We start from the raw sequence: 26,573 nt of genomic DNA on the forward strand, positions 1-26,573 counted from the left end.
CCTGTCCCTCCTTCCAGAGCCTGGGGCACTTCCACCCAGCAAGGCCAAGGGTCTGACCTTCCCCAGGTGCCACAGAGGATTCCTTTTGGGCATTTGCAGCACTTGCTGCCAAAGGTCAGGTCCCAGAAGAGGTTCCAGGTGCCCAGCTGCTGAAGAGGACCTCCTCTGCCCCAGGAAAGCTCACCATGCTTTTGAGGAACTGAGCCCCCCCAAGCTCTCAGCTCACTCTGATTTAGCAATAGATCCTTCACCTTCAGCTGGGATTCAACACTGTCCTGCACCACATCCTGGCCTCCAGGCTGGTGACACATGGGTGTGAGGGGTGACCACTAGATGGATAAGGAACTGGCTTGATGGCAGCACCCAAAGAGTGGCTGTCAATGGCTCCATGGCCCAGGGGAGGCCAGGGACAAGCAGAGTCCCTCAGGGATCAGTCCTGGGACCAGGCTTGTTCAACATCTCTGTGGGTGCCATGGACAGTGGCATTGAGTGCACCCTCAGCAAGTTTGCTGATGACACCAAGCTGTGTGGTGCAGCAGACAGCTGGAGGGAAGGGAGGCCATCCAGAGGGACCTGGACAGGCTGGAGAGGTGGGCACAGGCCAACCTCATGAGGTTCAACAAGACCAAGGCCAGGGTCCTGCATCTGGGTCGAGGCAATCCCAGGCACAAATCCAGGCTGGGCAGGGACTGGCTGGAAAGCAGCCCTGAGGAGAGAGACTTGGGGGTGCTGGAGGAGGAGAAGCTCACCAGGAGCTCTCAGTGTGCACTTGCAGCCCAGAAAGCCAACCAGAGCCTGGGCTGCATCAGGAGAAGTGTGGCCAGCAGGGCAAGGGAGGTGATCCTCCCCCTCTGCTCAGCTCTGGGGAGACCCCACCTGGAGTACTGCCTCCAGTTCTGGAGCCCCTGTGACAAGAGGGATGTGGAGGTGCTGGAAGGTGTCCAGAGAAGGGCCAGGAGGATGAGCAGAGGGCTGGAGCTGCTCTGCTGTGAGGACAGACTGAAGGAGTTGGGGCTGTTCAGTCTGGAGAAGAGAAGGCTCTGAGGTGACCTCATTGTGGCCTTCCAGGATCTGAAGGGGGCTACAGGAAGGCTGGGGAGGGACTGCTCAGGATCTCAGGCAGTGATAGGACTAGGGGGAATGGAATGAAGCTGGAGGTGGGGAGATTCAGGCTGGAGGTGAGGAGGAAGTTCTTCCCCAGGAGAGTGGTGAAGCCCTGGAATGGGTTGTCCAGGGAGGTGGTTGGGGCCCTGTCCCTGGAGGTGTTTAAGCCCAGGCTGGCTGAGGCTGTGGCCAGCCTGATCTAGTGTGGGGTGTCCCTGCCCATGGCAGGGGGGTTGGAACTGGACGATCCTTGTGCTCCCTTCCAACCCTGACTGATTCTATGATACTATGATTGAGTGCACAGCAGGGGCTGCAGGAGCGGGGATGGCTTCCAGCTGGAGGAGGCAGGTGGCAAGGCAGCCTGCTGAGCTCCACTGCCACCACAGTCACAGAGAGCCCTCCAAAACCACACCACAGCCATTGGCACTCCAGAAATACCCACCTGTGGGCAGCCTGGGGCAGCAGGAAGGCATTAAGCAAGGAGGCAATGCTGTGATGAGGCCAAGGAGTAGACATCTGCACAGGCAAGAGGTGCAGAACACAGAAGCACAGCATGGCAGGGGCTGGGAGGAACCTCTGCAGATCACCCAGCCCAAGCCCTGTGCCAAGGCAGGGTCACCTAGAGGAGGTCACACAGAGCACATCCAGGTGGGGCTGGGAAGTCTCTAGAGATGGAGACTCCACCTCCTCTCTGGGCAGCCTGCCCCAGGGCTCAGCACCCTGCACTTGCAGAAGTTCCTCCTCCTGTTCAGATGAACTTCTGCTGTTCCACTCTGTGCCCACTGCCCCTTGTCCTGTCCCTGGGCACCACTGAACAAAGCCTGGCCCCATCCTGCTGACACTCACCCCTGCAGTATTGATCAGCACTGATCAGATCCCCCTCAGGCTGCTCTTATCCAGACCAAGCAGCCCCAGGGCTCTCTGCCTCTGCTCCTCCAGAGCCCTCAGGAGCTCTGCAGCCCTCTTCACCTCCAAAGAGGAGTTTGCCTAGGCCTGAGATGGACTTTGTAGATAAAATTGCACCTCTTCATCCTCAGCTAGTTCTTACAGAAAGAGCACCTGGAGAGCTGGTTGGAAGTGCTGGCCCAGGGGGGCAGCCGAGGCAGCCCCAGGGCAGGCTGACAGCTTCTGCTCCCAGCCTGTGCAGATTCCAGTCCCAGGGTCTCAACAGTAGCACCACCCAGCAGCACCACCCAGCAGCACCACCCAGGCCCTCTGCACAAGAACAAAGCCCTGGCAGCTGCCAAGCAAGCAGGCAAGGCACCGGCACCAGAAGCTGCTCCTCACTGTCAGGAATGTGAGGAGACAGCAAAGGAAAGGCACTGAGCTGCTGCCCTGAGCTGCTGCCCTGCCCTGAGCTGCTGCCCTGAGCTGCTGCACTGCCCTGAGCTGCTGCCCTGCCCTGAGCTGCTGCACTGCCCTGAGCTGCTGCACTGCCCTGAGCTGCTGCCCTGAGCTGCTGCCCTGCCCTGAGCTGCTGCCCTGCCCTGAGCTGCTGCGCTGCCCTGAGCTGCTGCCCTGCCCTGAGCTGCTGCCCTGAGCTGCTGCCCTGCCCTGAGCTGCTGCCCTGAGCTGCTGCACTGCCCTGAGCTGCTGCACTGCCCTGAGCTGCTGCCCACAGGCAAGAACCTTCCCAAAGCTAAATATCATAGAACCATGGACTGGGTTGGGTGGGAAGGGAGCTCAGAGCTCAGCCAGTTCCAGCCCCTGCCATGGGCAGGGACACCTCCCACCAGCACAGGCTGCTCAGGGCCTCATCCAGCCTGGCCCTCAGCACCTCCAGGCAGGAGGCAGCCACAGCCTCCCTGGGCAACCTGTGCCAGTCTCTCCCCAGCCTCACTGACAACAATTTCTTCCTCCTCTCCACTCTCAGTCTCCCCTCTCCCAGCTCAAAGCCATTGGCCCTCAGCCTGTCCCTCCCAGCCCTTCTCCAGAGTCCCTCCCCAGCTCTCCTGGAGCCCTTCAGCTCCTGGGAGGCTGCTCTGAGCTCTGCCTGCAGCCTTCTCCTCTCCAGGCTGCACAGCCCCAACTCTGCCAGCCTGGCCCCACAGGGGAGGCTCTGCAGCCTCTGCTCATCCTGGTGGCCTCCTCTGGAGCCTCTCCAGCAGCTCCAGGTCCTGCTTGTGCTGGGGGCCCCAGAGCTGGAGGCAGTGCTGCAGGTGGGCTCAGAGCAGAGCAGAGGGGCAGAATCCCCTCCCTGTGCTGCTGCTCTCCCTGCTCTGGCTACAGCTCAGCACTCAGCTGGCTCTGGGCTGCCAGGGCCCAGTGCTGGCTCCTGGGGACTTTGTCACCACCTGACCCCCCCCAAGGCCTTCTCCTGCAGGCTGCTCTCAGCCACTCCTCACCCAGCCTGGATTTCTAGCTTTGGTGTCCTTTCACAAAGCCATTCCCATGGCTGTGACACCTCTCCCATGCCACTGCACTTTCTGCTGCCTTAAGGATGAGTGTGGAGAGCAGAGCAGATCCTCAGTGAAGCTGACCCTCCCCAGGCAGGCAGCAGGCAACAGCAGAGAAGCCTGAAAAGCCCAGACCTTCTTCAGCTGAAAACCTCCATTGCTGCCCTCTAACCACCAGGGCAACCTTCTACTACAGCTCTGTGTCTGCAGCCCTTGTCTCACACTTTTACTGGCTCCAAACCCACCAAATTCCAGCATGCCTTGAGTTCAGGACTGTTCTCTGCTCCTTGAGGCATGTCACCCATCTTGCTTTTCAAGCTCTCCCAGCCAAGCTCTCCAGATGTTCCTGCATTTAATTAAACTCATCCCTGCTTTGTGAAGGCCTTCTTGCCACACCATCCTCTCCCTTGGCTCCCCATTCCTTGTGTTACATCACTTAATTACAGCATCAAAACCCACACTGTACTCAGAGCCCTTGCTCTCAGAGGTCATGAATGCCCTCTCCCTGGAGAGTTGGGGCTGTGCAGCCTGGAGAAGAGAAGGCTGCAGGCAGAGCTCAGAGCAGCCTCCCAGGAGCTGAAGGGCTGCAGGAGAGCTGGGGAGGGACTCTGGAGAAGGGCTGGGAGGGACAGGCTGAGGGCCAATGGCTTTGAGCTGGGAGAGGGGAGGCTGAGAGTGGAGAGGAGGAAGAAATTGTTGTCAGTGAGGCTGGGGAGAGACTGGCACAGGTTGCCCAGGGAGGCTGTGGCTGCCTCCTGCCTGGAGGTGCTGAGGGCCAGGCTGGATGAGGCCCTGAGCAGCCTGTGCTGGTGGGAGCCCATGGCAGGGGCTGGAGCTGGCTGAGCCCTGAGCTCCCTTCCAACCCAGTGAATCTATGACTCATAGACCATGACCCAGCTCAAGCCTCCAGCACCTGCAGGTGGTCTCAGGGCTGTGCAGGCAGCTGAGACATTTATGTTGCTCCTCCCAGATTCATCAGAGAAACTGGGAAGGGACTTGACAGAGGGAAAGGTCAGGTCTGCTCTTTGGAGAGTATCTATTCACTGCTGCTGCTCCAACAGAAGGGGCAGCTGCTGAAGTCAACAGGCAAAAGGAAACAACCCTGCCAGAGGCTTTGACCAGCACAGAGTCACAGAGTGCCAGGGGCTGGAAGGGAGCTCCAGAGATCATCCAGCCCAGCCCCTGCCAGAGCAGGGGCACCCAGGGCAGGGCACACAGGAACACAGCTGGAGGGGGTTGGAAGCTCTCCAGAGCAGACTCCACAACCTCCCTGGGCAGCCTGCTCCAGGCCTCAGCACCTTCACACTCAAAGTTTTCCCTTCTGTTCCTCTGCTCCAGCTTGCCCCCAGTGCCCCCTGTGCTGTCCTTGGCCATCCCTGAGCAGAGCCTGGCTCCAGCCCTGCACATCTTTAGCCCCAGCAGTGAGGGCAGCCCTCAGGCTGCTCTGCTCCCAGCTCCCAGCCCCAGCTCCAAGCCCCAGCTCCCTCATCCTGGCCTCACAGGAGATGTTCCACTGCCTGCAGCAGCTCTGTGCCTCAGGGCTGGACTCTCTCCAGCAGTTCCCTGAGGTCCTTCTTGAGCTGAGGGGCCCAGGACAGGACACAATATCCCAGCTGTGGCCTCAGCAGGGCAGAGCAGAGGGGCAGGAGAACCTCTCTGAGCCTGCTAACCACAGCCCTTCTAATGCACCCCAGGATGCCCTTGGCTGCCTTGGCCACCAAGTACAGAAGTGGCTCCAACCCAGGACTGAGCCATTTGTGGAGCTCCAGTGCTCTGCTGATTCAAGCCTGGCACCACAGTGTCCCTGTGCCTGCAAGGCAGCAGGGCCCCACGGGTGGCACCGGGGATGCACCCCCCAGCCTGACAAGCTCAGGGTGCTCAGGCCTCAGAGCTTTGCAGACAGGGCCTGGATTCACCACACCTGAGCTGCAGCATGGAGCCAAGCAGAAAAGCCCAGGGAAGCCCCAGGGGAGGCTGCATTGCTGTGTGCCCCCTCAGCAGCCTTGGGGAGCTGGGGGTGCTGGCTGGGGGTGCATGCAGGGCTGAGGAACACTCCTACATGGTTAAACCGATTAAAGCTGCAACTTGAACACATTTTGGGGGAATTGAAGTCAAGCTGTGGGCAACCCAACACCTCAGCACCTCCTTTGTTAAAGACTCTCCTCCTGCAGCCTGCAGAACTCAACCCTGTGATTCCATGAGGCTGTCTAGAACAGGCCAAGGGGGAATGGTTTGAAGCTGAGGCAGAGCAGGGTTGGAGTGGAGCTGAAGAAGAAGTTCTTCATTATGAGGGTGGTGAGACACTGGCACAGGCTGTCCAGGGAGGCTGTGGCTGCCTCTGGCCTGAGGGTGTTCAAGGCCAGGATGGATGAGGCCTTGAGCAACCTGGAATAGTTGAAAGAAATCCCATGGCAGGGGGTTGGAGTAGATGAGCTCTGAGGTCCCTTCCAACCTGAGTCATTCTCTGATGTCCTTTGCATGGTGTGGTCTGAGGTCACAGATGGGTTGTATATACTACATGGGCATTTGTTGGCACTGAAGAGGGACCTGGAGCTGCTGGAGAGGCTCCAGAGGAGGCCACCAGGATGAGCAGAGGCTGCAGAGCCTCCCCTGTGGGGCCAGGCTGGGAGAGTTGGGGCTGTGCAGCCTGGAGAAGAGAAGGCTCCAGGCAGGGCTCAGAGCAGCCTCCCAGGAGCTGAAGGGCTGCAGGAGAGCTGGGGAGGGACTTTGGACAAGGGCTGGGAGGGACAGGCTGAGGGCCAATGGCTTTGAGCTGGGAGAGGGGAGACTGAGAGTGGAGAGGAGGAAGAAATTGTTGTCAGTGAGGCTGGGGAGAGACTGGCACAGGTTGCCCAGGGAGGCTGTGGCTGCCTCCTGCCTGGAGGTGCTGAGGGCCAGGCTGGATGAGGCCCTGAGCAGCCTGTGCTGGTGGGAGGTGTCCCTGCCCATGGCAGGGGGCTGGAGCTGGCTGAGCCCTGAGGTCCCTTCCAACCCAACCCACCCTGTGAATCTCTGACAGATGCCCCAGGCTCTGTTTCACAGGCAGGCTGCAATCAGGTCACAGCTGCCATCCGGGCACAAAGGAGGTGAGTTCAGGAGCCTTCCCTTTGTCAGCACCCCAGTTTCACACCTGGCTGCCACACAGCACTTCTTAGATCTCTTTGGGTCCTGTGTTTATTTTTACCAGCCTCTGGCTCTCTGAGGCTTGACAACGCCGGCCATGGATTATTTATAACCCATCAAGAGGCAAGAGGCAGGCTCCTGTCAAGAGCTCCCAGACTGCACAGCATTCCTCCTGAATTCAAAGCGATTTAGAGGCTTTATTTGAACCTCTAGCACAGGCACTGACACCTCTGCCTCTGCTGGCAGGTCGCCTGGTACAGCTCTGGCCGTGCGGAGCTCCGCCAGCCCCAGCTGACAACGTGTTTGTCGTGCCTCTGCCGTGTAAACACAGCCCTGCTCCCGCACACGGCCCTGCCGCAGGCCATTTCTGACCCAGGAATGCTGTCCCCATCACCGCTCAGCCTCTATCTGCGTCCCAGCAGTGCCTTTTTGGCAGGGAGATAAGGCACACATGCAGCGGGCCCCTGCGCGCAGCCCGCTGCCGATAACGCCGACGGCTGCGCCGGAGCCGGCGAGCCACAGCAGCTGCTGTGCCTCAGGACCTGGCGGCCAGGCGAGCGGCTTCACCCTGCCCTGGTGCCCAGCCATGCCCCACGCCGGCAGCCCCCCGCCCCACGCCGGCAGCCCCCTGCCCCACGCCGACATCCACACGCCCCACGCCGGCAGCCCCCCACCCTAGGCCGACATCCCCCTGCCCCATGCCGACATCCCCCTGCCCCACGCCGGCAGCCCCCCGCCCCACGCCTTCATCCCCCTGCCCCACGCCGACATCCACACGCCCCACGCCGGCAGCCCCCTGCCCCACGCCGGCAGCCCCCCGCCCCACGCCGACATCCCCCCGCCCCACGCCGACATCCCCCTGCCCCACGCCGGCAGCCCCCCGCCCCACGCCGGCAGCCCTTCGCCTCACGACAGCTCCCTGCCCCAGGCCGGCAGCCCCCTGCCCCACGCCGGCAGCCCTTCGCCTCACGACAGCTCCCTGTCCCATACCCACAGCCCCCTGCCCCACACCAAAGCCGTCTGTGGGGGTCGCGGGGCTGGCCCGCAGCAGGTGAGCTGTGTGGGACAGCCCAGGCGAGCACTCGTGCTCTGCAGCCTGGGCAAGCCCTGGGGCAGGGGCAGGGGCAGCAGCCGTGGTGCCCAGCAGCCGTGGTGCCCAGCAGTCGTGGTGCCCAGCAGCCGTGGCGTCCGCAGCTCGCCGTCCCCTGGGGGCCGCGGTGTTGCCTTACAGCCTGGGCTGCCGCACGCCCTGTCCCCGCTCCCCTCTGCTCCGCTCCCGCACGCCCTGTCCCCGCTCCCCTCTGCTCCGCTCCCGCACGCCCTGTCCCCGCTCCCCTCTGCTCCGCTCCCGCACGCCCTGTCCCGCTGCCCCGCTCTCCTCTGCTCCGCTCCCCTCTGCTCCGCTCCCGCACGCCCTGTCCCCGCCCGCTCCCCTCTGCTCCGCTCCCGCACGCCCTGTCCCGCTGCCCCGCTCCCCTCTGCTCCGCTCCCGCACGCCCTGTCCCCGCCCCGCTCCCCTCTGCTCCGCTCCCGCACGCCCTGTCCCCGCTCCCCTCTGCTCCGCTCCCGCACGCCCTGTCCCCGCCCCGCTCCCCTCTGCTCCGCTCCCGCACGCCCTGTCCCCGCCCCGCTCCCCTCTGCTCCGCTCCCGCACGCCCTGTCCCACTGCCCCTCTCCCCTCTGCTCCGCTCCCGCACGCCCTGTCCCGCTGCCCCGCTCCCCTCTGCTCCGCTCCCGCACGCCCTGTCCCCGCCCCGCTCCCCTCTGCTCCGCTCCCCTCTGCTCCGCTCCCGCACGCCCTGTCCCGCTGCCCCTCTCCCCTCTGCTCCGCTCCCGCACGCCCTGTCCCGCTGCCCCGCTCCCCTCTGCTCCGCTCCCGCACGCCCTGTCCCCGCCCCGCTCCCCTCTGCTCCGCTCCCCTCTGCTCCGCTCCCGCACGCCCTGTCCCGCTGCCCCTCTCCCCTCTGCTCCGCTCCCGCACGCCCTGTCCCGCTGCCCCGCTCCCCTCTGCTCCGCTCCCGCACGCCCTGTCCCCGCCCCACTCCCCTCTGCTCCGCTCCCCTCTGCTCCTCTCCCGCACGCCCTGTCCCACTGCCCCTCTCCCCTCTGCTCCGCTCCCGCACGCCCTGTCCCCGCCCCGCTCCCCTCTGCTCCGCTCCCCTCTGCTCCGCTCCCGCACGCCCTGTCCCGCTGCCCCCGGAGCCCCCCAGCCTGCCTTTGGAAGGTCCCCGCAGGCCCCGGCCCCAGCCCCGGCGAGCCCACGCCCCCATGGCAGCAGCCGGCCAGGGGTCCCCCCGGCCCGGCCCGGGCGTCCTCACCTGTTCTGGGGCCGGATGCCCAGCAGGTAGCTGCGCCGGTCCGGCCGGGAGGCCCAGGCCGCGCTCTCGGCCTCCTCTGCGCCCTCCACGGTGCCCGGTGCCTGTCCGTAGAGGCCGGCGAGGGCTCGGCGGGAGGAGCCCATGGCGCTGCCCAGGCTGCCCCTGCTGCAGCCCTGCCGCCGCTGTCACTCAGCGCAGCCCTTTATAGCCGCCGGGCACTTGCCGCTGTCACTCGCGGCTGCCCGTGACGTGCCGCGGCCCGGGACCGGCCTCTCGGAGCGGGGGCCCGGCCCCTCCCCTGCCGCTGCCGGTCTGGGACAAAGAGGAAGGCTTTGCCTTTGGTTTCACAGCAGCCTTCACCCCCCGCCACGCTCGGGGGTGTCTCGCTCTTGGAGGGGGCTCAGGATCAGCTGCAGCAGTAAAGGAGCCCAGCAGAAATCTGGGGACAGACTTTGAGCAGGGCCTGTGGACAAGGAGAGATGGTTTGAACTGCAAGAGGGAGACTCAGACTGGAGAGAAGGGAGAAATGTTTGACACTGAGGGTGCTGAGAGCCTGATCCAGGCTGCCCAGAGAGCTGGGAGCTGCCCCCTGGCTGGCACCACTGCAGGTCAGGTTGGTTGGGGCTGTGAGCAGCCTGCTCTGGTTGGGGCTGTCCCTGCTGGCTGCAGGGGGATTCGATTAGGTGACCTTTGAAGGACCCTTCCAACCTACCCCATTCTATGATTCCAGTCCTGTTTCTGGCAGGCAAGAGGCCCCCAGCCTGGCTGGTGGCACTGCTCAGGCAGTCACAGCAGCCACTTCTTTGTGCCAGCCTGGGGAGCACCTCGTGCTGCAGCAGCCTGGTGCCTACCCTGGGTGCCTGGGAGAAGGTCTGCGGCGGGGTCTGCTCAGGCTCCACATGAAAGGGACAGCACCAGAGCTGTCTGCACGAGGTGGGTGCCCATCACAGAGGGTTGCCAGCAGTGATTTAATGCCCAGTGGAAACACAACACACAGTGAAAGAGATTTATTCTTGTTCCACCTCCATCTCGCCTGTCAGGCTGTTGTATGGTGCTCCAGGGGCACATCGCTGGTGGCACTGCGTCTCTCCGGCACAGGGCTGATGGATGGAGCAGATTCGCTGTGGATCAGCTGTCTGCCCACCGCTGCACAGCAGCCATCACTGCAGAGGGGGAGGATGATGAGCTGCAGACTGCCGGCGACAGCAAGCTTCGAGCTGATCCTCCCTGGGCAGGAGAGGCCATGAGTGTGGCCCCGAGCAGCTGGCAGGGAACCACAGAATGGCTCAGGTTGAAAGGGACCTCAGAGGTAATTGACTCCAAACGCCCCTGCAATGGGCAGGGATGCCCCCAACACAAGAGAGACATGGAGCTGCTGGAACAGGTCCAGAGGAGGACATGGAAGTGATCAGGGGCTGGAGAACCTCCCCTGTGGGGACGGGCTGGGAGAGCAGGGGCTGTTCTGCCTGGTGGAGAGAAGGCTCCAGGGAGACCTCAGTGCAGCCTCCCAGGAGAGCTGAGGAGGGACTGTTCAAGAAGGGCCTGTTGGGACAGGATGAGGGGTAATGGTCTGAAGCTGGAGCGGGGCAGAGTTAGGTTGGACCTCAGGATGCACAGTGAGGGAGGGGAGACACTGGAACAGGCTGCCCAGGGAGGCTGTGGTTGAGGCCTCAGCCCTGGAGATACTCAAGATCAAAGTGGCTGTGTCCCTGGGCAGCCTGATCCAGCTGGAGGTGTCCCTGCAGGGGGCTGGACAAGATGATCTTTGGGGATCCCTTCCCACCCAGTGCAGTCTGTGAATCTGTGATGTCAACAAGTTCTCAGCCCCGGCTCTTCAGCTACTGTTGGTGCAGGCTGTGCAGGGCTCTTACAGCAGCCAAGCACGGCAGACTTTTTGTTTGGAGGTTTGATGGATGCTGTCTCTGACAGCCAGGGAAGTGGTCTGTGTGGAGCACAGCAACCTCTGGCTGGCTGGAAGGATGCTGCATCCACCAGAACTGTCATCTTCAGCTGCAGGGAGCACGGTGTGACTGTCCCGTCCTTCCTCCATCCACCAGCTCTGCTGTGCTTGGCTTTTTCCCACCATCATCTTCTCCATCCCTTAGAAGAGAACAGCAGCAAGAGGAAGGCATCCCTCAGCCATGCTTATTCCCTCTGACCCTATGGCAGGGCTCATCTCTGGCCTGGCCTCCTCGGAGAATTCTGTGGAGGTGATCCATAACCACTGTCAGCCACGACTGCTTCTCTCCACCATCCTGGAGATCTGCCTGCACTCTTCCACGCTGCCACTGAAGGCACCTGGGAGACACATCCCTGATTCCTTGCTGTCCCTTCGGCAGCCCCCAGCAGAGCCACTGCTGCAGCCCCAGCAGGGAGAGATATCAGCAGGGGAGCTGAGGTCCCTCACAGCTGCTTCTCCACGGTCCCCAGCAAGAGGAGGTCCTGGGTCCCATCACTTCTGGCACCATAAAGACTTGCTGCCCAGGGCCACAGGCAGGGGGGAAAGCCAGCCCAATGGGGATATTCGTCTGCCCTGGGGCTGGAAGTCAGTCAAGTCCTGATCCCAGACCTGTTTCATCCCTTGGCGTGGGTGTGCATCATGCTCCCTGCCCAGCCCATTCTAATGTCTTTCGGAATAGCAATCAGTGGCTGCCTGCTCACCCCCCACCTCCCCATTCACCATTTCCAGCTCTCTCCACACGGTCCTCCCACCTTTTGAAAGGCTTTGGGTTAATGATCCTGATCTCACTTGTGAGGAGTTTGGGGTTAATGATCCTGACCTCACTTGTGAGGAGTTTGGGGTTAATGATCCTGACCTCACTTGCCCCGACTCAGCGGGTGAAGGTCACAGCACAGCGGAACCTGGCGCTGGCTCTCTCTGCCATGCTGCTGCCCCCGGCCAGCCCCGGTTGCGCGGCAGCCTGGGTGGCCTTGTGCAACCTCCGGGCGGGCTGGGCCAGCATCACTTCCCCCCGGGCCTCGTGATGCGGCCCGGCCGGTGGGGATTTCTCAGAGGAAGCAGCCCCGCAGGGGTTCCACCGCCCGGCGCAGAACAGGCACCGGATCTGCGGCTCCACCATGCGCCTCGGGGCCGCAGGCACTCGGAGGGAGGTGAGGGTGGCCGTGGGGAGGGCACAGCGGCTGCGGGGAGGGTGTGAGGGTGGCCGTGGGCTTCTGAGGAAGGGTGGCCGTGGGGACAGGGGCAGAAAGACCTTCTGGAGTGGGGAATGACCCCCAGTGGGGATGGGGAATGATGCCAACAGGGAGGACAGCTGCTGGGACAGGGGAAGGAACACCGCTGGAGAAGAGACAAGGGCGCCCATGGGGAAGGGAGCGGGGACACGCGTGGCGGTGGGAGTGAGGTTATTGAGGGGCAAGGAGCACGGACACTCGCAGGATGGGAGCGAGAAAATAAGGTCGGGGACAGCTGGTGGTGCTGCGGCGAGGACGGCCGCGGGGATGTGATGTGGGTGAGAGGGGCTGTGGGGACGGGAGAGAGGTCACTCGTGGGGGCGGGATGAGGACACGTGTGGGGCTGGAGTGAGGACACTCCTGGGCAGGGGAGGTGCAGACAGCTTCTGTGCCCGAGCTACAGGCGCCTCCTGCCGCGTCCCCGTCGGAGCGGGCCGGGCCGGGGGGCAGCCCCGCGGGCTCCGCTCGTGGGAGCGGGGCGGGCCCTGCGGCGCGGGGCCTTCCCCGGGCGGCGGGGGCCGGTCGCGGGTGGTGGGGAAGCCTCTGCGGCCACGGCCCTGCGAGTCAGAGCCCGGCCGGTCCGCCCCGCCCCCGCGGCCGCCATGCCCGCGCGCCGCCGCCGCCCCGGGGCCCGGGCCCTACCCCCCCCAGCTGCGGGCGCTGCCCCCCCGGCCCTGCCCCCCCAGCTCCGAGCCCTGCCCCCCCGGCCCTGCCCCCCCCCAGCTCCGAGCCCTGCCCCCCCGGCCCTGCCCCCCCCAGCTGCGGGCCCTGCCCCCCCCCAGCTGCGAGCCCTGCCCGCCCCGGCTCCGAGCCCTGCCCCTCCAGCTGCGGGCGCTCCCCACCCCAGCTGCGGGCGCTGCCCTCCCTCCCGCCGCAGGTGCTGCCGCTGCCGCCGCCCCGGGAGGAGAGTCGCCGTGGGCTTGGCCGGCGGGCGCTGAGGCCGGGCAGGAGCCGGCGCAGCGATGCAGGCAGGTGAGAGGCCGGCAGGCAGCTCGGGCCGGGCCGCGTCCCGGAGCCCACGCAGCAGCGGCCCCGTGGAGGCACCCCGGGCACGGGCGGCCGGGCACCCTGCCCCGCCGGATCCCCTGTCCCGCGGGGCCGGGCACGGCGCCGGGGCTTGCTCCCACCTCCATGCCCTGTCCTTCGCAGCCATCGTGATCACTGAGCAGCCGGTGTCGGTGGCCGTGCCCGTGGGACACAGCTTCAGCCTGCGGTGCCGAGCCCAGGGGCGCACGGCGCTCTGGTACCAGTGGTTCTGCCAGCGCCAGGTGAGGCACGGCGCCGGGCTGGCTGCCAGCCCGCGGGGGTGGCTCTGGCCCTCTGTGGGCAGAGCTGGTGGGAGCCAGGAGATTGGCAGGAGACAGGATCTGTGTGTGTGTGCCAAGGGCTCCTGCAGGTGCTGAGGGAGGGCAGAAAGTCGTAGAGTGGTTTGGGTTGGAAGGGCCCTTGAAGATCTGGGTCCAGCCCCTTGCCATGGGCAGGGGCACCTTGCCCTGGACCAGCTTGCTCCAGGCCCTGTCCGTGAAAATGGAATGGAAAAGTTCCATCTGCATCCCAGCAGCTGGGGGTGACCAGGGATTTCCACTTCTCCTGCTCTCACTAGTGGCCTGCTGGTACCTTCTACTACCAGCACTGAGAGAAGCCTTGCTGCCTACCGCCTGTGCTTTCCCTTCAGTCTGTCTGCCAGCAGATCCCTGGTGCCACCCAGGAGGACTTACCCATCACTGCACAGCAGTCCCAGCTCTACACCTGCAGAGTCAACGACCTCCACAAGAACTGCGTCTTCTCCGACTGGGTGAAGGTGGAGGTGCACCAGTGTGTGGCCAGAGGTATCAGGGTGTGGCCAGAGGTATCAGTGTGGCTTGTGGCCTTGCTGCAGTTGGTTCCTTTCTCAGCCCTGCAGCAGTGTCTGGGGCAGTTCCAGGGACAGTTGTGTCCTCCTGGCTCAAAAAGCACAGGGCAGGATAGCTCCAGCCTGCAGGCCTGAGCCAGACCTCTGCATCCAGCCTCTGGATGGTTCAGGTTCCTGTGGTGGTCCCAAAGCCCTCCCCTGTCTGTGTCTGCCCCACCTGCTGAGCGCTCGCCGTGGGGTTCCCAGCGTGCTGCTGGGTGTTTGCCAGTTTGCGGCGGGCAGAGGGGCTGGGAGAGACAATTTGGCTGTTGCCAAGCTGAGCAAAAATAACTCCAAGGGTGGCTGCCCTCTGCACGTTGGCTTGGCCTTGGCAGCAAAGGGCAAGAGTCAGGCCTGAGAAGGCAGCAGCAGGGCTGTGACGTGTCCCTTGCTGCGGTGGCTGTCACTGAAGGGTGCGGCGGCGATGCTGCAGCCACGGCTGCCCCGGGGGGCGACCGCTCCTCTGCCAGGCTGCAGAGGGCTGCTGGCGTCTGATGGGCTCCAGCTTGGTGGCTGTTCTCTGTCCCGGAGGGAGGACACATTGTGTGCCACTGCTTCACAGGGCTGCCCCCTCAGCTCTGGCACGGAGAGCCTCTCATTGTCCTCAACCCCAGCGCGCAGCGGCTGGAGGCGGGGAGGCCGCTGCAGCTGCGCTGTGCTGCCCTGGGAGTGCCGGCCCCCAGCTACCAGTGGTACCGCAACGGCAACCTGCTGCAGCACCAGAAGAGAAAAAGGCTCTGGGTAACGTCGCCTTGGGGTAGCTCGGGAGCTTGGGCTGCTGAGGTGGGTGACAGCAGAAGCTCAGAGAGGCAGGAGAGCCTCGGGAGAGCCTGCTGAAAGCGGTGTCGCTGCCGCCCGGGCCGCTGCCAGTCCTTCAGCCTGACTGCAGGGCTGGGGTGTGCCTTGGTCTGTGTGCTCAGGTGAGAGCTGGCAGAGAGCAGCCTCCCCCTGGCCAGCCTCTCCGTGGCCAGCCCTTGAGGAGCAGCCTCCTGCTTAGCTCCCCATGTGCCGTGCCGCAGGGCTGTGAGGAAGCTCTCCAGGTATCCAGCTGGGTGAAGAGGGAATACATCTAAGGAGCTGCTTTCAGAGCTGCTCCGAGGAGTAACCTATCACAGACGTGTCAAGGGCTCTCAGCGCAGCTCTCTGCTGCTTCACAGCGGTGCTGGAGAGCAGCTCTTGTGCCTCTGCGCAGGGCACCGTGCAGCGGTGGAGCTGGGGGAGTGCTACGTGCCTGCAGCAAAGCCAGGACTGTCCTGACACAAGGAGCCAGGGGACGGCAGGAGCTCTGGGGTCATTGTGGGTCACTGGCTGAATGCCAATCACTGCTCACTTCTTGAGGCAGGAAAGGCAGATTTCACAGGGCAATTGTCAGGGCTTCAAGGGACATCAAGGCTCCTCCAGTTCCAACTCCCCTGCCATGGGCAGGGACACCTCACACCACAGCAGGTTGCTCACAGCCACAGCCAGCCTGGCTGCAAACACCTCCAGGCAGGAGGCTTCCACCACCTCCCTGGGCAGCCTGGGCCAGGCTCTCACCACCCTCATGCCTAATCTGAATCTGCCCTCCTCCAGCTTGGAGGGAATGTCCTTCTGGGGCATCCTGAGGAGGGTAAGGAGGACAAGGCAGCTTCCCAGCAGGGGTAGGTGGTGCTGGAGTGGTAGATGGTCGAGTGGCCTCAGATTGCTCTTTTCATGGGCAAGTTCAGGGTGGGGATTAGGAAGAGGTGAGTGGTGCTGCCCTGCAGCCAGCAAGAGCTCTGCCCTGGACAAAACCACAGCCAGCCTGACCCCACTGATGGCTTTAGTTCCTCTCTGAGCAGGAGCTTGGGCTGGAGAACCACAGAGGTCCTGGGCAGCCAGTACTGCTCTGATTCATCCTGGCCTGTATCAGGAACAGTGTGGCCAGCAGGAGCAGGGAGGTCATTGTGCCCCTGTACACTGCACTGGTTAGGCCACACCTTGAGTCCTGTATCCAGTTCTGGGCCCCTCAGGTTAGGAAGGAGGTTGACTTACTGGAACAAGTCCAGAGAAGGGCAACAAAGCTGGGGAGGGGTTTGGAACACAGCCCTATGAGGAGAGACTGAGGGAGCTGGGGTTGCTTAGCCTGGAGAGGAGGAGACTCAGGGGTGACCTTATTGCTGTCTACAACTACCTGAAGGGAGGTTGTAGATAGGCAGAGGTTTGTCTCTTCTCCCAGGCAACCAGTACCAGAACAAGAGGACACAGTCTCAGGCTGTGCCAGGGGAGTTTTAGGCTGGAGATTAGGAGAAAGTTCTACACAGAGAGAGTGATTGCCCATTGGAATGGGCTGCCTGGGGAGGTGGTGGAGTCACCATCACTGGAGGTGTTCAGGAGGAGACCTGATGGGGTGCTTGGTGCCATGGTAGAGTTGAGTAGGTGGTGTTGGATGATGATCTTGAAGGTTGACATGATGATCTTGAAGGTCTCTTCCAACCTGGTTTGGTCTATTCTATTCTATTCTATTCTATTCTATTCTATTCTATTCTAAACAGTCAGCATGGCTTCACCCAGGGCAAATCCTGCCTGACCAACCTGGTGGCCTTCTATGAGCAGGTGACAACATTAATAGCTGAGGGGCAAGCAACTGCTGTCATTTACCTGGTCCTGAGCAAAGCCTTCGCCACTCTCCCGCACCACATCCTGGTCTCCAGGCTGGTGACACATGGGTGTGATGGGTGACCACTAGATGGATAAGGAACTGGCTTGATGGCTGCACCCAAAGAGTGACTGTCCATGGCTCCATGTCCCAGTGGAGGCCAGGGACAAGCAGAGTCCCTCAGGGATCAGTCCTGGGACCAGGCTTGTTCAACATCTTTGTGGGTGCCATGGACAGTGGCATTGAGTGCACCCTCAGCAAGTTTGCTGATGACACCAAGCTGTGTGGTGCAGCAGACAGCTGGAGGGAAGGGAGGCCATCCAGAGGGACCTGGACAGGCTGGAGAGGTGGGCACAAGCCAACCTCAGGAGGTTCAACAAGACCAAGTGCAGGGTCCTGCATCTGGGTCGAGGCAAACCCAGGCACAAATGCAGGCTGGGCAGGGACTGGCTGGAAAGCAACCCTGAGGAGAGAGACTTGGGGGTGCTGGGGGAGGAGAAGCTCACCAGGAGCTCTCAGTGTGCACTTGCAGCCTGCAAAGCCAATCAGATCCTGGGCTGCAGCAGAAGTGTGGCCAGCAGGGCAAGGGAGGTGATCCTCCCCCTCTGCTCAGCTCTGGGGAGACCCCACCTGGAGTACTGCCTCCAGTTCTGGAGCCCCTATTCCAAGAGGGATGTGGAGGTGCTGGAAGGTGTCCAGAGAAGGGCCAGGAGGATGAGCAGAGGGCTGGAGCTGCTCTGCTGTGAGGACAGACTGAAGGAGTTGGGGCTGTTCAGTCTGGAGAAGAGAAGGCTCCAAGGTGACCTCATTGTGGCCTTCCAGTATCTGAAGGGGGCTACAGGAAGGCTGGGGAGGGACTGCTCAGGATCTCAGGCAGTGATAGGACTAGGGGGAATGGAATGAAGCTGGAGGTGGGGAGATTCAGGCTGGAGGTGAGGAGGAAGTTCTTCCCCATGAGAGTGGTGAAGCCCTGGAATGGGTTGTCCAGGGAGGTGGTTGAGGCCCTGTCCCTGGAGGTGTTTAAGCCCAGGCTGGCTGAGGCTGTGGCCAGGCTGATCTAGTGTGGGGTGTCCCTGCCCATGGCAGGGGGGTTGGAACTGGATGATCCTTGTGCTCCCTTCCAACCCTGACTGATTCTATGATACTATGATACCATTCTATTCTTGCCCCCTGCCAAGAGGAACGTGTGAGATCTGAGAGCTTGCCAGGGGAGAGCAGTGGCCGTGGCCAGGCTTGGAGAAACGGTCAGCTAAGAGTTCAGACCAGCTGGGGCAGGGGTGGCCTGGGCAGGAGGGTGCAGACTGTCAGCCATAACTGGCTGTGGTTTGCTGTTTGGTCTCCAGATTGCCCAGGCACAGGCCGGCGACTCGGGCACCTACCTCTGCTGTGCCTCCAACAGCCGTGGGCAGCACTGGAGCAGCGCCGTGGACGTGCTTGTGGGTGAGCCTCCCAGCCTGGCACCAGCCCTACCAGGCTAGCTTGGGGGTGCTGGTGGGGGAGAAGCTGGCCAGGAGCCAGCAATGGGCACTGGCAGCCCAGAAGGCCAATGGCAGCTCAGCTGCCATTGGCCTTCTGGGCTGCCAGTGCCCATTGCCAGAGGTGGAGGGAGAAGATCCTGCCCCTCTGCCCTGGGGCAACACAAGAGAGCCCTGGAGCTGCTGGAGAGGGTCCAGAGGAGGCCACCAAGATGAGCAGAGGCCTCACAGGGCAGGGCACCCGGGAACACAGCCAGGAGGGCCTGGAGAGCCTCCACAGAAGGAGACTCCACAACCTCTCTGGGCAGCCTGCTCCAGGCCTCCAGCAGCCTCACCCCAAAGAAGTTTCTCCTCATGCTGAGGTGGAACCTCCTGGGTTCCAGCCTGTGCCCATTGATCCTTGTCCTGCCCCTTGGCACCACCAAACAGAGCCTGGCACCTCCATCCTGCCAGCCAGCCCTCAGCTGTTGATAGACATTGATCAGGTCCCTCTCAGCCTTCTCTCCACACTCAGCAGCCCCAGGGCTCTCAGCCTCTCTTCCCAGCAGAGATGTTCCAAGTCCCTTCATCATCCTCACAGCCTCCCTTGGCCTCTCTCCAGCAGGTCTCTGTCTCTCTGGCACTGGGAGCCCAGAGCTGGACACAGTCCTGCAGTGTGGTCTCAGCAGGGCGGAGCAGAGGAGCAGCAGAACCTCCTGATGGTTCTCAAACCCTCCTAAGCTCACCAGATCTGTGTTGTGAAGGCTGGCAGCAAGCTGTGGAGATCTCAGCTGTGGTGTCTGGGCCAGCTCTGTGCTGCTGGGGGCTGCTGAGCAGGTGCCAAGCTGTGGTGGGAGCTGGCATGGCTGCTGGGCACAAGGGAACCACTTCCCTCTTTCTTTTCCAGGTCCATGCTGCCCAGAGAAGTTCTTTGGTGAGTGCTGATATCTTTTGCCCCTAAGCAATGAATCCCCCCATGAAAGGCAGGCTGTGGGTGGGTGGCAGGGCAGGACAGGGCAGGTCAGGGCAGTGCTCCTCAGCAGAGGCTGCTGCAGGCCTTTGTGCCCACACTGCCATGGGCTCTGTGCTTCGGGGCTCACAGCTGCCAGGCACGGGGGGAGTTCCATCCCTGCCAAGCCCTGACTGGTCTCAGCAAGAATACTCCTTAGGAGCAACCCAGTCCTGTCCTTTTTGCCCACCAAAGGAGGGTTGTGCTTGGGGCACCTCTTCCCCTCCTTGAAACACCTCCCAGAGCAGGGCAGGACTCCTTGCTGCCACCACCACCAGTCTGTTTTCCCTGCAGTGGAAGGTGGGGGTCAGATGAAAGCAGGAGCCTGGGGAGGCCCCTCCTGCAGCCCTGAGGGGGAAAGAGCCCCTCAGCCTGGCTCAGGCAGTGCTGGCAGGTCCTGGCAGAGCAGGCACTGGGTAAGCTCAGCCCTGCATCTCCTCCTCAGTGCTGCAGTGTGGCTGGCAGCTGAAGCTTCCAAGGTGTCCCTTCCCAAGGGATGGTTCCTGCGCTCTGTGCAGGGGCTCCGCAAGCCCACAGCGTTCTGGAGGCTGCCCCAGGCTGGCAGCAGGGCAGGGCCTGTACTTCCTGCCTAGATTAAAAGGATTTGCCCTGCCCAGGAGGTGAGCCCTTGCTTCCTGCTGCCTGTTCCCAGCCCTGTCCCTCGGTGTTCCTCCCAGCCACAGGCAAGGTCGCGCTGCTGGTGGGCAACAACCGCTACCGGCACCACCCCAGCCTGCTGGCTCCCGGCAGAGACGTCTTTGAGCTGAGGCTTCTTCTGGAGCAGCTCAGCTTCCAGGTGGTGTCCCTGCTGGACCTGAACAAGGCTGAGATGCTGGCAGCAGTCAGTCAATTCCTGCAGCTCCTGGGGAAGGGAGTCTATGGTAAGGGGCAGGCAGCCCTGCGCTGAGCAGCGGGGAACGGGCAGCAGCGGTTGGTGGCAGGGAGGAGCAGGAACCATGGAGTGGGATGGGTTGGGTTGGAAGGGACTCCAAAGCTCAGCCAGCTCCAGCCCCCTGCCACGGGCAGGGACACCTCCCACCAGCACAGGCTGCTCAGGGCCTCATCCAGCCTGGCCCTCAACACCTCCAGGCAGGAGGCAGCCACAGCCTCCCTGGGCAACCTGTGCCAGTCTCTCCCCACCCTCACTGACAACAATTTCTTCCTCCTCTCCACTCTCAGTCTCCCCTCTCCCAGCTCAAAGCCATTGGCCTTCAGCCTGTCCCTCCCAGCCCTTCTCCAAAGTCCCTCCCCAGCTCTCAGAGAATCACAGAATCAACCAGGTTGGAAAAGACCTCAGAGATCACCAAGTCCAACCTATAATCTCCTGGAGCCCTTCAGCTCCTGGGAGGCTGCTCTGAGCTCTGCCTGGAGCCTTCTCCTCTCCAGGCTGCACAGCCCCAACTCTCCCAGCCTGGCCCCACAGGGGAGGTTCTGCAGCCTCTGCTCCTCCTGGTGGCCTCCTCTGGAGCCTCTCCAGCAGCTCCAGGTCCTTCTTGTGCTGGGGGCCCCAGAGCTGGAGGCAGTGCTGCAGGTGGGCTCTGAGCAGAGCAGAGCAGAGGGGCAGAATCCCCTCCCTGTGCTGCTGCTCTCCCTGCTCTGGCTGCAGCTCAGCACTCAGCTGGCTCTGGGCTGCCAGGGCCCAGTGCTGGCTCTTGGGAACTTTGTCACCAACTGACACCCCCAGATCCCCCTGAGAGTGAATCACAACAGGAGAGATGAAACTTTGCTTTGGGGGAGGTGGCAAGGGAGGCCTGCAGTGGTGCCAGGCTTGGCAGGCTCCCCCAGACAAAGAGCTTGGGCTGGGTTCAGGCAGGCAGAGCATGCCTTGCTCCAGCCCCTGGCTCATTGCCACCTCCAGCAGCCTGCTCTCAAGCTGAGGCTTTGGGGAGCCAGTGCTTGTGGCAGCAGATGGGAGGAGCTGCTTTGGTGCTGCCTTGGATGTCAAAACCGAGAGCCTGATCTTTGGTTGCCCTCAGCACTCCTGTTAGTGAGGACAGGAGTTACAGCACCAGAGGATCAGGGAATCACTGAGGCTGGAAAAGACCTTTGAGGTTGTCCATTCCAACCAGAACCCAGCTGCCATGGTCACTAGACCATGTGCCAAGGCACCACACCTCCAGCTTCCTGCACACCTCCAGCCATGGGGACTCCACCACCTCCCTGGGCAGCCTCTGCCAACCCCTGACCACTCCTGCAGCAAAGGAATTGTTCCTTCTCTCCAGCCTAACCCTCCCCTGGCACAGCTGGAGCCCAGTTTTGTCTTCTTTGGAGCCTTGGCTGCTACAGCTGCCCACAATTTCCTTCTTTCTCTTTCCTGATGATCTAATTTGGGCCTCTGAAAGCCTTTCTCTGCAGAAGAGCATTCCCAGCTGCAGGTGGCTCTGGGCCTGCACATTTTGCTTATCAGACTCTGTCCTCAGTGGGCAGGGCTCAGACACAGCCCCAAGCGTGGGATCTCGTGGTTCTTGGTCACCTTTGCTGGTGCCTGTCACTGCTTTGGCCTTTCTGAGCTTCTTCCTCCCCTTGAGAGCACCTTGCAGCTGTTTGGGGCTGGTCTCTGCTTCCAGGCCTCAGCAGGAGGCTGCTCTGCACCCCTGGGCACTTCAGGGCACTCCGGGCAGCGCAGGCTGGCGCAGGGCAGGCCAAGGGCAGCGCTCAGCTTGGGGCTGGAGCTGGTGCAGTGGGCAGGGACAGGGCACAGTGAGGTGCTCCTGGAAGCTGTGCCTCACTGGGGCAGGCTGAGCTGGCAGGGAGGTTGTCACCAGGCCAGCTGATGACAGCCTAATGCCATGGCTTCCCCTGCAGCCTCCTCTGCTGGTTGCTCTCAGCACTGCTTAGGCCACACCTTGAGTCCTGCATCCAGTTCTGGGCTCCTCAGGTCAGGAAAGAGGTTGAGCTGCTGGAAGGTGTCCAGAGAAGGGCAACAAAGCTGGGGAGGGGTGTGGAGCACAGCCCTGTGAGGAGAGGCTGAGGGAGCTGGGGTTGCTTAGCCTGCAGAAGAGGAGGCTCAGGGGAGACCTTCTTGCCCTCTACAACTACCTGAAGGGAGGTTGTAGCCAGGAGGGGGTTGGTCTCTCCTCCCAGGCAGGCAAGCAGCCCCAGAACAAGAGGACACAGTCTCAAGCTGTGCCAGGGGAGGTTTAGGCTGGAGGGGAGGAGAAAGTTCTTCCCAGAGAGAGTTGTTAGCCATTGGGATGTGCTGCCCAGGGAGGTGGGGTTGGGCTGAAGGTTGGCCTGGGTGAGCCTGGAGGCCTTCTCCAACCTAGAGAATTCTGTGGTTCCCTAAACAGGAGACACTTCTGCTCTTCCAAGTTGCCTTGACTCACTCCTGAGGCTCTGCTTGGCTGCAGGGGCTGGCTGGGCTGCTGTGCCTGCTGTGGGACACAAGCAGGGGCAGGGCTTTGGAGGCTGTGAGGGGTGCCCATAATTACTGGCAGGGTGCCCTGCAGGGCTGTCCCCAGACACACCTGGCTGTGCCACAGGGAAATGCAGCAAATAGCTTGTGGGTGGCTGGGTGGGTGGTTGGTTACCAGCAGAAGGAAAATCTGTGGCCAGAGGCAGGAAAGGTTCCCCTGAGGACAGCAGCACCCTGAGCAGAGAGGGCACTGAAGGAGAAGGATTCAGGTTTTCACTTCTGAGAGCATGTTGGGGGTCAGGGTGCCTGGCCTGGATCTGCTCAGTCTGCACTTGCCTCCTGCTTGGCACAGGGAGGTTCCTCTCCCTCCCTCTGCTGCTGAAGGCTTCCTGCCTTGTACCACCCTGCAGATTCCTGCCTCAGTGCCCCTAGAGCTGCTGTAGCCTTCTGGCCTTAGGCTTTGTCAGAGATGATCAGCAGTGATGTGGAGTTCCTCAGGGCTGTGTCCTGGGCCCAGGGCTCTTTAGCATCTGTTAGATAGTTAGAGGGCTGAAGGGCTCTGCAGAGGGACCTTGCCAGGCTGGACAGATGGGCAGAGGCCAACAGGATGGCATTCAACAAGTCCAAGTGCCAGGGGCTGCACTTTGGCCACAGCAACCCCAGGCAGAGCTACAGGCTGGGGGCAGAGTGGCTGAGAGCTGCCAAACAGAGAGGGAGCTGGGGGTGCTGATTGACAGCTGCCTGAACATGAGCCAGCAGTGTGCCCAGGGAGCCAAGAAGGCCAAGGGCATCCTGGCCTGCATCAGGAAGAGTGTGGCCAGCAGGAGCAGGGAAGTCATTGTGCCCTGTGCTCAGCACTGGTTAGGCCACACCTTGAGTCCTGTGTCCAGCTCTGGGCCCCTCAGCTTAGGAAGGACATTGAGAGACTTGAAGGTGTCCAGAGAAGGGCAACAAGGCTGGGGAGAGGCCTTGAGCACAGCCCTGTGAGGAGAGGCTGAGGGAGCTGGGGTTGCTTAGCCTGCAGAAGAGGAGGCTCAGGGGAGACCTCATTGCTCTCTACAGCTACCTGAAGGGAGGTTGTAGCCAGGAGGGGGTTGGTCTCTTCTCCCAGGCAAGCAGCACCAGAACAAGAGGACACAGTCTCAAGCTGTGCCAGGGGAGGTTTAGGCTGGAGGAGAGGAGAAAGTTCTTCCCAGGGAGAGTTGTTAGCCATTGGGATGTGCTGCCCAGGGAGGTGGTGGAGTCCCCATGCCTGGAGGTGTTCAAGAGGGGATTGGATGTGGCCCTTGGTGCCATGGTCTAGCCATGAGGTCTGTGGTGACAGGTTGGACTTGCTGATCCTTGAGGTCTCTTCCACCCTTGGTGAGTCTGTGAGACTGTGATCTCTGTCACAGCCATGGGCAGTGGCACTGAGGCACCCCCAGCAGGTTTGCTGCTGGCACAGAGCTGGAGCAGCCTGAGCAGCTCTGTGGGTGTCTGGCTGTGAGGAGCAAGCTGCAGACCTGCAGGCTCACTCCACCACTCATCCTCTCCTCTCCCTCTTCCCAGCTGTCTTCTACTATGCTGGGCATGGCTATGAACATCTGGGGAGGAACTACATGGTGCCTGTTGATGCTCCACAGCCCTACAGCCCTGAGAACTGCATCAGTGTGCAGAGGGTCCTGCAGAAGATGCAGCAGCAGCAGACAGCCCTGAACCTGGTGCTGCTGGACACCTGCAGGAAGTGGTAGGCTTCTGCCCCCTCCCCGGGCTGGGCCCAGCCTGCAGTCTGGAGGGGCTGTGGGGGCAGGTGCCAGGCCCAGCCCAGCTCCTGCCCAAGCCCCTGGGGGGCTCCTGTGGCTGCCCAGGGCCACGGCCCCTGCTGTGCTGCTGAGCCCAGGCCTCTGGTGAGGTCCACTGGGTTGTGCCATAACATCAGCAGGCTGCCAGGTCCTGCAGGGTGGCCTGGCCTTGGGTTAGCTGCAGAAGGCCTCTGCCTGAGCTCTGCTGGAGACCTCCCCATGGCTCTCTGGCTGAAGAGGCCTGGCAAGCAAAGGCAGGCTCCCTGCAGGCTGCAGAGGGCTGGCAGTGCCCTGCCATGGAGAGCTGGCAGTGCCCTGCCATGAGAGCTGGCTGTGCCCTGCCATGAGAGCTGTGCCCTGCCATGAGAGCTGTCTGTGCCCTGCCATGAGGGCTGTGCCCTGCCATGAGAGCTGTGCCCTGCCATGAGAGCTGGCAGTGCCCTGCCATGAGAGCTGGCTGTGCCCTGCCATGAGAGCTGTGCCCTGCCATGGAGAGCTGGCTGTGCCCTGCCATGGAGAGCTGGCTGTGCCCTGCCATGAGAGCTGTGCCCTGCCATGAGGGCTGGCAGTGCCCTGCCATGAGAGCTGGCTGTGCCCTGCTATGAGAGCTGGCTGTGCCCTGCCATGGAGAGCTGGCTGTGCCCTGCCATGAGAGCTGTGCCCTGCCATGAGAGCTGGCTGTGCCCTGCCATGGAGAGCTGGCTGTGCCCTGCCATGGGAGCTGTGCCCTGCCATGAGGGCTAGAGGAGGGGCTGAGGGAGCTGGGGGTGTTGAGCCTGGTGAGGAGGAGGCTGAGGGAGACCTCATTGCTCTCTGCAGCTCCCTGCAGGGAGGTTGGAGTGAGGAGGGGACAGCCTCTGCTCCTTGGTGGCAAGGGACAGGAGCAGAGGAGAGGGTTCCAGGCTGCCCCAGGGGAGGCTCAGGCTGCAGCTCAGGGAACATTCCCTCCCTGGAGGGGCTCTCAGCCGTTGGCAGAGGCTGCCCAGGGCAGTGCTGCAGCCACCACCCCTGGGGGTGTTCCAGCAGGGTGTGGAGCTGGTGCTGAGGGCCATGGTTTGGGGGGGACCCTGCAGTGCTGGGCCTAGGGTTGGGCTGGAGGAGCTTGGAGCTCTCTTCCCACTGGCTGCATCCTGAGTGTGGTTCTGTGCTGGTCTCACTGCCCTGGGCAGGGGCTGGGCACTGCTGCAGCTCTGGGTGCTGCCAGCTGTGCCCAGCTGTGAGCCTGCCTTGCTCTCCTCTTGCAGGTACAGCCCCGGGGGGGCCCTGTCGCAGGTGCAGCCACTACAGCCCTGGGGCAACACAGTCTATGGCTATGCCACGTGAGTGCCACCCAGGGGCCACAGCCACAGGCTCCTCCTGTCCCCTCTCTTCCTGCCTGGGGGCTCTGGGGGCTCCTGGCCCCACACTGGTGCACAGGGCAGAGGCTCCTCCTGTCCCCCTCTCTTCCTGCTTGGGGGCTCTGGGGGCTCCTGGCCCCACACTGGGGCGCAGGGCAGAGGCTCCTCCTGTCCCCTCTCTTCCTGCTTGGGGGCTCTGGGGGCTCCTGGCCCCACACTGGGGCACAGGGCAGAGGCTCCTCCTGTCCCCTCCTGCTTGGTGGCTCTGGGGGCTCCTGGCCCCACACTGGGACACAGGGCAGAGGCTCCTCCTGTCCCCTCCTGCTTGGTGGCTTTGAGGGTTTCAGAAGGCTTCCCTCAGGTCTCCTTTGGCACTCCCCCCTGCTCTCCAGCCCTGCTCTCCAGGCTCTTCTGTCCCTCTGACTCCCCTGCTGGCAGCCTCTCATCAGTCACAGGTGGCATCAGCTCCAGTCCACCGTGCTCCCAGGCCTGGCCCTGCCTGCCCAGCTGCCTGTGGTCTGACCAGGTCACCTGGAGCCTCCTGAGCTGCTCCCCTGGCAGTGCCTCTGGCTTGGCAGCTCCTGTCACCCCTGGAGGCTGGCAGGGAGGCTGCTTTGCTCTCCACCCCTCCTGCTGCTCCTGCCCATCCCATGCCCTCCCCACCCTCTCCCTGGCCAGCACCAGGCACTCCATGTCCCTGCTGGAGGCTGGGGGCTCAGCCAGCAGGGCCTATGTGGAGCCAGCGAGCCCTGGCTGCCCCTGCGGGCTCCATGGCAGTGCAGAGAGCTGAGGCCAAGTCCCTGCTGCAGGAGTGAGGATGCAGAGGCCTATGAGCTGCAGGATGGGCAGCTCAGCTCGGGCATCTTCATGAAGTACCTGAAGCAGCACATCCTGCAGGAGAAGAAGGTCACACACATGCTGGAGGAGGTCTTGGAGGGTAAGGGCTGGGCTGGAGGGCAGCTGCAGGGCTCAGCAGAGACAGCAGCAGGAAAGCAG

At 62.7% G+C, this 26,573-nt stretch overlaps 2 protein-coding genes across 3 annotated transcripts in view; one reads left to right on the plus strand and one right to left on the minus strand.

Moving 5' to 3' along the window:
• ALPK3 (alpha kinase 3) overlaps nt 1-9,102 on the minus strand; it is a 48,261-nt gene extending 39,159 nt beyond the window's left edge. For both annotated transcript variants that reach the window (XM_068170272.1, XM_068170271.1), the window contains exon 1: nt 8,942-9,102. In XM_068170272.1, coding sequence (XP_068026373.1) covers nt 8,942-9,084 — 143 coding nt within the window. In that variant the 5' untranslated portion in view covers nt 9,085-9,102. The remainder of the gene's footprint in view (nt 1-8,941) is intronic.
• Nucleotides 9,103-11,947: 2,845 nt separating this feature from the next.
• LOC137459019 (mucosa-associated lymphoid tissue lymphoma translocation protein 1-like) lies at nt 11,948-26,514 on the plus strand (the record flags this gene model as incomplete). The annotated part of the gene is made up of 11 exons (XM_068170283.1): nt 11,948-12,052; nt 13,011-13,105; nt 13,283-13,401; nt 13,809-13,962; nt 14,587-14,765; nt 17,985-18,081; nt 19,003-19,029; nt 19,782-19,985; nt 24,008-24,185; nt 25,485-25,559; nt 26,387-26,514. Coding segments are annotated over exons 2-11 (1,171 nt in total), but the record flags the coding sequence as incomplete, so codon positions are not given.
• Between the last annotated feature and the right edge of the window lie 59 nt (nt 26,515-26,573).

This window comes from Melanerpes formicivorus, unplaced genomic scaffold, assembly GCF_026170545.1.
Source record: "Melanerpes formicivorus ecotype bairdi unplaced genomic scaffold, bMelFor1.0.p_v2 SCAF_309, whole genome shotgun sequence".
NCBI lineage: Eukaryota > Metazoa > Chordata > Aves > Piciformes > Picidae > Melanerpes > Melanerpes formicivorus.